This window comes from Ascaphus truei, unplaced genomic scaffold (assembly GCF_040206685.1).
Source record: "Ascaphus truei isolate aAscTru1 unplaced genomic scaffold, aAscTru1.hap1 HAP1_SCAFFOLD_552, whole genome shotgun sequence".
Lineage (NCBI taxonomy): Eukaryota > Metazoa > Chordata > Amphibia > Anura > Ascaphidae > Ascaphus > Ascaphus truei.
The window spans coordinates 40,627-50,000 of record NW_027456884.1 but is presented as its reverse complement, the minus strand read 5'-3'; the positions used below and the strand labels follow the sequence as shown (position 1 = coordinate 50,000).

General features: G+C 53.5%; 1 protein-coding gene across 1 annotated transcript in view; it reads left to right on the top strand.

Moving 5' to 3' along the window:
• The window catches only part of MRC2 (mannose receptor C-type 2), a 92,839-nt gene extending 84,298 nt beyond the window's left edge, over positions 1-8,541 (top strand). Inside the window, exons 22-28 of the mRNA XM_075584355.1 lie at positions 813-1,051; positions 1,679-1,847; positions 3,038-3,187; positions 3,336-3,455; positions 4,712-4,894; positions 6,268-6,294; positions 7,142-8,541. Coding sequence (XP_075440470.1) covers positions 813-1,051; positions 1,679-1,847; positions 3,038-3,187; positions 3,336-3,455; positions 4,712-4,894; positions 6,268-6,294; positions 7,142-7,365 — 1,112 coding nt within the window. The 3' untranslated portion in view covers positions 7,366-8,541. The remainder of the gene's footprint in view (positions 1-812; positions 1,052-1,678; positions 1,848-3,037; positions 3,188-3,335; positions 3,456-4,711; positions 4,895-6,267; positions 6,295-7,141) is intronic.
• The last annotated feature ends 833 nt before the right edge of the window (positions 8,542-9,374 follow it).

Here is a 9,374-nt window from a genome sequence, read left to right as displayed (position 1 = left end):
ACTTAGTTTCTCACACATGGCTTCTCCATTTTGGCGTTATTTTTGTTAAATAAATCATGACACGGTGTAATATGTCATGTGTACACACACACACACACACACACACACACACGGTGTCATGTGTCATGTGTCATTGTTCATCTGAGGTTGTATTTACCTAAGTTTAAGACCTGCTAAGGAACAGATGATTGTTATTATGTCCTGATATGTAAAACCATACAATTCAAAGAGGGTGTACTTTCTTTTACACACAACTGTACATACACACACACACACACACACACACACACACACACACATACATATACACACACACACACACACACACACACACACACATACATATATACACACACACACACACACACACACACATACATATATACACACACAAAAATAATCATCTCGATGGAATTAATTACAGGGAACTCATTATAATCACCAGCTTCTTACACGCCCGTGGAATTACAGTTACACTGCCCGGCGTAATACACACACCACATTAATAACGGTTAGTGACACGGAGATGTCCCCGTCACCAGCGTTCTGCACACGCAGGGATCTAGTTACAGGTACCAGGTACCCCAAGAACTGTACAAAAGGAAGCAGGGAGACCCCAACATTTGCACTTAAGAATACATTTAAAGAGTTTCCAACAGGCATTGGAACAAATCCAAGAAATGTCATGCGTCTCATGTATACGGTGTGTAATTAGTAGGTGCGACACACCTGTGCAGAAGAGATATGTATACCCCAAAAATTTTTAGAAACTTGGACAACTTACTTGCTCCCCTTGTGCTCTTCCCTCCCAGTGGCCTCTCTGAACCCGCCCTCGGAGCCCTTTCCCCCGGTGCCCGGCTCGGTGCTCCGATACAGGAACAGCTCCTACCTGGTCCTGCAGAAGCCCCTGAGCTGGACGGACGCTCGCCTGCTGTGCGAGACCCGCAACGCCACCTTGAGCAGCATCCCAGACCCCTACCAGCAGGCGTACCTGACCCTGGCGTCCAGCGGCCTGAAGACCCCGCTGTGGATAGGGCTGTCCAACGACGAGGTGCGGGTCGCAAAGCCACCCCCTGTCCAGTAGGCTGGGAAGGCAGCTAGATACCAACTAGAAAATGGGTGGACTGGTCCAGACACCCTTTACCGTATTTTCCTGGATTTTTGTTCCAGGAAATATGATCCCCCTCCCCTCACCAAAATCCGTCTGCGGATTGGGTACTAAAAAATCTGAGCGAATACACGATGGATGGGATGAGGATGGATGGGGATGGATGGGGATGGATGGGAGTGGGGATGGATGGGAGTGGGGATGGATGGGAGTGGGGATGGATGGGAGTGGGGATGGGAGTGGGGATGGGAGTGGATGGATGGATGTCCTCAAACCACCCTCAAAATAAATTAGGGAGAGATGCCTGTGCTGAAAAACGAGCACGCCTGAGGCACCCTGGGAGATATGCAAAGTATATTTAAATGAATCCCATTCCACACTTCTTAAAAGGATTTCCATAAAAACGATATTGACTGGACAGGCCTAAGCAGCTAATGACTGGACTGGTGTCAGACCAACCTGGATTAGAACCCACAACCCTCTCCTACGCTGGACCATTGAGGTTGTAAGTAGAGTTATCAGCTGGGGAGAGGTTAACTGCCTCCCCTTTACCTCTCCTTGGCGCTGTAGCCAGGGCGCAGTTATTCGTGGCTGACGGATGAAGGCGTCCCTTACACCAACTGGAGAGACGGGGAGCCTCAGCACCTGAGCGGTTGCGTGTACGTGGACGCGCGGGGAACGTGGAGCACAGCCAGCTGCGACAGCAAGCTGCAGGGAGCCGTCTGCAACTACAACAGCGGTGGGTCCCGGGCACGCCGCGCGGGCAATAAGAGAACTGTATGTACAGGCCACCCCACTCCAATGTGTGACCTTCATGTGTCCAGCTTAGAGGAGAGAACGGAGATACGGTTGAGACTTTCACATATGTAAAGGGATTCAACAAAGTACAGGAGGGAAGCATGTTTCAGAGAGAGAGAGGAGTTCTGGGAGAAGAGATCCCACTCGTTGGGGAGACCTCACGTAGAGTACAGTGTCATATCTCCAGAACGACATTCATAAATGGCAGATAGAAAGGCTACTAAGATGGTGCGTGCTCTGCAGCAGAAGACTTATCGGGGAAGACTGAAGGACCTTCATATGTCCAGCTTAGAAGGGAGAGAAGGGTTTCCACAGGGTGGTGGAGGGAAACGTATCGGAGAAAGAGAAGAGCTAGAGCAAGAGGTCCTCCTCTGAAGCTGGAGGGTGGCAGCTTAGGAGACATGTGAGGAAGGACTTCTTCATGGAAAGGGTGGTGGATTCGTGGGATAGCCTCCCAGCAGAGGAGGTCAGGGGTAATACAGTGAGGGGAATCAGACAGGCTTCGGGTAGACATAGGGCAAGAAAGAAAGCCGAGGATCTGATAGGAGCTGAGGTGTTACAGCGGGTAATGGGCAGCCTGGGTGGGAGAAGTGGTTCTTATCTGCTGTTATATGGGCCCTTGAGTCTGGTCCTCACAGGATGACACAGAGACAGAAGGGATGGTCACATCTGTCCCTACCACAGACAAACTTGTGTGCTTGGGACAGGGACATGTTTCGTGCCTCTGTGTCATCCTGTACTGGTAGGAACACACCACTTTCCCATTGCAAGGTAACTCGACCACAGCTATGGACCATCATTAGGTCTGTCCCCACCACCGCCGGCTGACATGGAAATGCAAGGAGCATTGGCCCACCTGAGATGTGTCCTTCCAGAGACTGAAGAGGTCTATGGCCCATGTTGGCCATCCCTCTCGTCTCAGGGCAACAGGGGGCAGTCGTAATATCTCTTCTATGTCTATTAACCAGATGTCAACACTATAATATGTATATATTGGTCTTGCCTCCCTTTGATATTGCCTTCATAGGGCGCCCATATGCTCCTGACCCCTCTCTCTACCTTTGCTTGTTGACACCCCTCCAATCTCTGCTCTTACCTTGACCCTGTGTCCCTCCCCCCCCCCTATGGCAGGGTCAGCGCGATCACACAAGTGGAGCTTGGCCGGGAGCTGCCCCAGGTCCATAGGGGATTCCTCTTGGATGGCGTTCCGGGATCACTGCTACTCCTTCCACATGGAGGTCAATGTGAGCCAGAAGGAGGCCGCCAGGAGATGTCAGAAAGGTAACCGACCATGTGAAGGAGCCGAGACTAGGAGACGAATGGGGGTGATCCAATTCAAAGGCAGCGATGTCGCCTACCAAGCTGCTCCTTCTGGTCACCGGGAAAATCCTGTGCCATGTTGTTGATTGTGTCGGTCCTTGTCTTGCAGCCGGTGGGGAGGTTCTGTCCATAATGGATGAGACGGAGAACGTGTTTGTCTGGGAACACTTGCAGACGTACGAGAGTCAATCCAGGGGCGCGTGGCTTGGGATGTCCTTCAATCCCAAAGGTAAGGGAGGCCTGGAGGACAGAGGAGGGAGGCTGGAGGGCAGTGAAGGGAGGCCGGGAGGACAGAGAAGAGGGAAGGGAGACCTGGAGGAAAGAGAAGGGAGGCCGGAGAAAAGGGAAGGGAGGTCGGGAGGCCAGAGGAAAGGGAATGGACACCTGGAAGAAAGGGAATGGACACCTGGAGGAAAGGGAAGGGACAACTGGAGGAAAGGGACAACTGGAGGACAGAAGGGAGGCTTGGAGGACAGAGAAGTGAGGCTTGGAGAACAGACGATGGAGGCCAGAGAAAAGAGACAGGAGGCTGGGAGGACAGAGAAGGGAGGCCTGGAGGACAGAGAAGGGAGGCAAGGGAAGGGAGGCTGGAGAAAAGACTAGGGAGGCCTGGAGGAATGAGAAGGGAGGAATGAGAAGGGAGGCCTGGAGGAATGAGAAGGGAGGCCTGGAGGAATGAGAAGGGAGGCCTGGAGGAATGAGAAGGGAGGCCTGGAGGAATGAGAAGGGAGGCCTGGAGGAATGAGAAGGGAGGCCTGGAGGAATGAGAAGGGAGGCCTGGAGGAATGGGAAGGGAGGCCTGGAGGAATGAGAAGGGAGACCTGGAGGAATGAGAAGGGACAACTGGAGGAATGAGAAGAGAGGCCTGGAGGAATGAGAAGGGAGGCCTGGAGGAATGAGAAGGGAGGCCTGGAGGAATGGGAAGGGAGGCCTGGAGGAATGAGAAGAGAGGCCTGGAGGAATGAGAAGGGAGGCCTGGAGGAATGAGAAGGGAGGCCTGGAGGAATGGGAAGGGAGGCCTGGAGGAATGGGAAGGGACAACTGGAGGAATGAGAAGGGAGGCCTGGAGGAATGGGAAGGGAGGCCTGGAGGATAGAGAGCGGTGGAATACCTTCCATGGCAGCCGAGAGAAAGAAAGGACAACAAAACGGGCAAAGAGTCGGAAAAAAGAGAAGAGGAACAGATAGAAAGAGGCGGAAATGAGACAGCAAGAGGGGAGGAGAAGGTGGGAAGAAGAGAGACATAGAACAAGCAATGGAGGGAGAAAAGAGAGAGCGGGAGAGAGAGAGAGACAGGAGAAGCGTTAGGGAAGGATAGAGGACCGAGCGATGTTGAGGAACACTAAGGGGAGAAGGAGAGAGATGATGACCCGCATTGTGAGCGTCACTAAGAATTAATTAGGGGGGGCATCATCAATTGCCCGTATATTTCCTGTGGTTGGAGGGCGTGGTGTTGTCCATGCCTCATGGTCCCTCGGTCTCCCAGGTGGTGCCCTCGTGTGGAACGACAACAACACCCCAGTGAACTATTCGAACTGGGGGCAGCAGGACACGGGACCCAGCCTCCTGAGCCCCAACTCCTGCTACTGGATCCAGGGCGCCAACGGGGTGTGGAGCTTGGGTTCCTGCACCAACATCTCCATGGGGGTTATATGCAAGCTGCCCAGAGGTGAGAGGCGTGGAGACATCACTGGAGGTGGGGGGTTATATGCAAGCTGTCCAGAGGTGAGAGGCGTGGAGGCATCACTGGAGGTGGGGGGGGGGGGTTGTATGCAAGCTGCCCAGAGGTGAGAGGCGTGGAGACATCACTGGAGGTGGGGGGTTGTATGCAAGCTGCCCAGAGGTGAGAGGCGTGGAGGCATCACTGGAGGTGGGGGGGGGGGGTTGTATGCAAGCTGCCCAGAGGTGAGAGGCGTGGAGACATCACTGGAGGTGGGGGGTTGTATGCAAGCTGCCCAGAGGTGAGAGGCGTGGAGGCATCACTGGAGGTGGGGGGTTGGGATGGGGTATTATTCAGCGGTTAAAAGCAGGGGGGGGGGGGCGACTTCAGTCCTCAAGGTCCACCAAAAGGTCAGGTGTTCAGGATATCCCTGCTTCAGCACAGGTGGTTCAATGGGTCCCAGCGCCAGCACAGGTGGCTCAATCAGTCCCTGCTTCAGCACAGGCGGCTCGATCAGTCCCTGCTTCAGTACAGGCGGCTCGATCAGTCCCTGCTTCAGCACAGGCGGCTCAATCAGTCCCAGCTTCAGCACAGGTGGCTCGATCAGTCCCAGCTTTAGCACAGGCGGCTCGATCAGTCCCTGCTTCAGCACAGGCGGCTCGATCAGTCCCAGCTTCAGCACAGGTGGCTCGATCAGTCCCAGCTTCAGCACAGGCGGCTCGATCAGTCCCAGCTTCAGCACAGGCGGCTCGATCAGTCCCTGCTTCAGCACAGGCGGCTCGATCAGTCCCTGCTTCAGCACAGGTGGCTCGATCAGTCCCAGCTTCTGCACAGGTGGCCCAATCAGTCCCTGCTTCAGCACAGGTGGCTCGATCAGTCCCAGCACGCAAAATATTGTGTTATATAACGCAGAATATCATAATATACCACACAGTATGCCGGATAGAGCAATAACCCCCCCACATCTGTATATAAGAACAATATTTCTGCTAGATGTGTTTGATTGATGCACAGAGTATGTTTGCAGGAAGGAAATAACTCTCTCCTTCTCCCCCCTCTCTTCTCCCTCCCCCCTCTCTTCTCTCTCCCTCCTCACTTCTCTCCTCTCTTCTGTCTCCTTTCTCCTCTCTCTCCCTCTCCCCTCTCTTCTGTCTCCTCTCTCTCTCTCTCTCTCTCTTCTCCCTCCCCTCTTTCCCCTCCCCTCTTTCCCCTCCCTCTCCTCCTCTCTCTTCTCTCCCTCTCCCCTCTCTTCTCTCTCCTCTCTCTCTTCTCCCTCCTCCCTCCCCTCTTTCCCCTCCCTCCCCTCTTTCCCCTCCCTCTCCTCCCCTCCCTTTCCTCCCCTCTCTCTTCCGTTCTTCTTTTCTCCTCCTCCCTTTTTCTAGCGGAAGAGACTGACTTTGTCAAATCCGGTAAGTACCCGCAGATACTGTGACAAAAAACATCCATTTTATTGGCTAACCGGTCATCCTACTTTCTAAAGGATGGCCAGGCCAGAACTGACCCACTAAGTACTTGAAAACACCCCCAGTTGGACCCTGGCATAAGGTCCACATTGGCCAAGTTGAGCAGAATGACCAGGAGACTTCTCAAAATTTTAGCTAGACGCCATGGCATTTGTGTCTTTGTGGATGAAGGTTTCCACTTGAAGACACCCACCCCCTGTGGGCCCTTGGGATAAGGTCCACATTGGCCAAGTTGGCCAGAATGACCAGGAGACACCTCAAAATCTTAGGTAGACCCCATGGTAGTTGTCTTTTTGTAGTTGTCCACTTGAAGACACCCCCATTTGCCCCCTGGCATAAGGTCCACGTTGGCCAGAATGACCAGGAGACACCTCCCAGTCCTGTGTATTATTGCAGGGACGCGCTATGTACATAAATGGCGCTATATAACTAAAGATATCCATCCATACATATCCAACAGTCATTAGAATTGGATTTGGGGATTGGCGCTAACCTCGGGGAAGAGAACGCCCGGTGGTGAATTTGCTAACATGACGTCGGGAGTTCCGAGTTACCGGAGCTTTGTGGATCCTCTGTGTGGACGTACCACAGGTTTTAATGAGATATACCATGTCTCCGTGTGTCACCAGGGGAGTAACTTACCTTTGGTGCCAATTTCTGCTCGCCCTTCCTTTCCATTCATACATTCCCGCTCTCCGGGGTTTTCCGACTGGCGCCCCGTTCTTCTTCACGGTTCTGCATCCCAAAGCCCTTGACGCCCCCTCTCCTCCGTTTCCCCCCCCTTCCCCTGCAGCTCTCCCGGAGCACACGACGGCGGTGGCAGTGGTCATCCTGTCCACGGTGGCTCTCTGCGTCCTGATTGCCGTCAGCATCTACCTGTACCGGCGCCGGAAGCAAGCAGAGGAACGGGGGGCCTTCGAGAGCGCCCGATACAGCCGCACCAACTCCGAGCCGGGGGGCTCGGCGGAGAAGAACATCCTGGTGTCGGATATGGAGATGAACGAGCAGCCGGAGTAGAAGAAAGGGGGAGAGAGAGAAACGGGCAAGGAGCGAGGGGGGGGAGGAGGGGCAAAGGTCAAGGTAGTGACTATTTGATTTGACCAGGTGACCCCCAGATTTGGCAACGCCAAACCTATCTTCGTTTATTATCACCACAGAGGGTGCCGGTTGCCCCCTTTTCCAGATAATCATCTCGAACCCCGATTAAGTGCCAACAGGGGCGGTGTCGCCAACACATTGCTGTGCAAAGTGTTGCCAGCCCCCCTGCAACACTCAAGGGGTTAAAAAAAAGTGCCATAATTTGGGAACCGTCCTCTAAGAATCCCAAACCCTCCCCCCCCCCTCCCCTCCAAGAGTTAACGTCAGCAGCAAACCCCCTTTCCCCTCCCGATTGACATCCCAGAACCTGTCCCGGGAAAGGAGATCAGGGTAGGTTTTGGGATGGAGATGCGTTCACTCTTACAGGTAACCTCCAGCGCCAGCACCATCTTTCACGTCGCTGTCCCAAATCTGTCACCTGTCACCCCCTGTTCTGGTTGACCTCCATCCCCTCTGCACATTATTTTTTGTAACCACGTCACGCGACAAAAGTATCACCCCCCCCCACCCCACACCGTTGTTGTCCTCTTCTGCCCCCCCTCTTTTCTCCCTCTCGCCTCTTCCTCCCCGCACCCCGCCCCCCACCTGAAAGGTTCCTCTCAACTACCGACCATTATATTAATCTGCAGGCTGGCAGCAAGAGAGTTCATGAGAGAGAGAGAACACACCACCCGTAAGAGTGAACGCAGCTTTGAAAGTAAAGAACATTCGTCATCTCCCAAGTATATTGGACAATCTCCAACAATGAAGGATTCATCTCCAGTAAGACTGTGACGCCTCGCCGGGATTGAGGAGAAACTGCCGCCCCCCCCCCCCCTGTGCGTTTCTCCTGTCCGCGAAATGTGTAGGACTCGGACAAACCAGCGATCATCTCCCATTCGCTCTGCCGCTCCCCCAACCTAACACGCGGAACGTTTTACTGCCCGCTCCCGTGCCACGAAAACGGCATCCTCAGGAGCGGCAGGACCAACGCACTCGTGCGCTCCGTTCTGGGGGGGGGTGGGGGAGCGAGTGCCAAAGTACTATCTATGTATTTATACCTTTTGGTGTATAGGTATATTGAAAATTGCAATAAATTGGAAGCAATCACCGATATCACATTTCTCTCTGCTCTGGCGGTCCCGCGCCTTGATGCGGGCGCCAAAATAACCGCGCGACGAGGACTGTACGGGAGGATTAACCGGACAACGGCATTAATAACATATCACATTAATTAAACCAGGGACTCGGTTGCTCCACCATCGCTGTGGGGACACCCTTCCCCTTATGTGTCTTGATCCCCACCTTTCCCACCAGCTGCGACAACAAACCCATGTTTAACCAATGTGGTCTACTCACCTTGCCGCCGGGACCTTTTGCCGCCAAGGTAAGGCCTAACCTTACCCTAAAACCCACTAATCTTAACCCCTAAAGCTAACGCTACCCCTACTCTAAAAACCTTAACACCTTACCCTGCAACTCCTTTCCCTAATCCCCTACCCTATAAACCTGACCCCTTAACCTAAAGCCCCTATCCTTAACCCCCGGTCCTAACCACTAAATTAACCTTTAAATTAACTTACCTTGGTGAAGCGCACGGCAGCTGAGCATCAAGTGGCAGAGCGGCTGCTTTGTAGGGTGCCGAACGCCAGTGGAGACTCTCGGTCATGGCAAGATTGCCGCCATCAAATGTCTCATTCCTTAACCATGGTACAAAAATGTGTGTATACTGTATATATATATATAATGCTAAGGATGTCTGCAACAACCGGAATGCCTCCTCAAAGAGAGGAGCAGGGAGGAGAGAGAGACAGCAAGGAGGGGAGGAGACAGAGAGAGACAGCAAGGAGGGGAGGAGATGGAGCGAGAGAGACATCAAGGAGGGGAGGAGAGACAGCAAGGAGGGGAGGAGATGGGGAGAGAGAGACAGCAAGGAGGGGAGGGGAGAC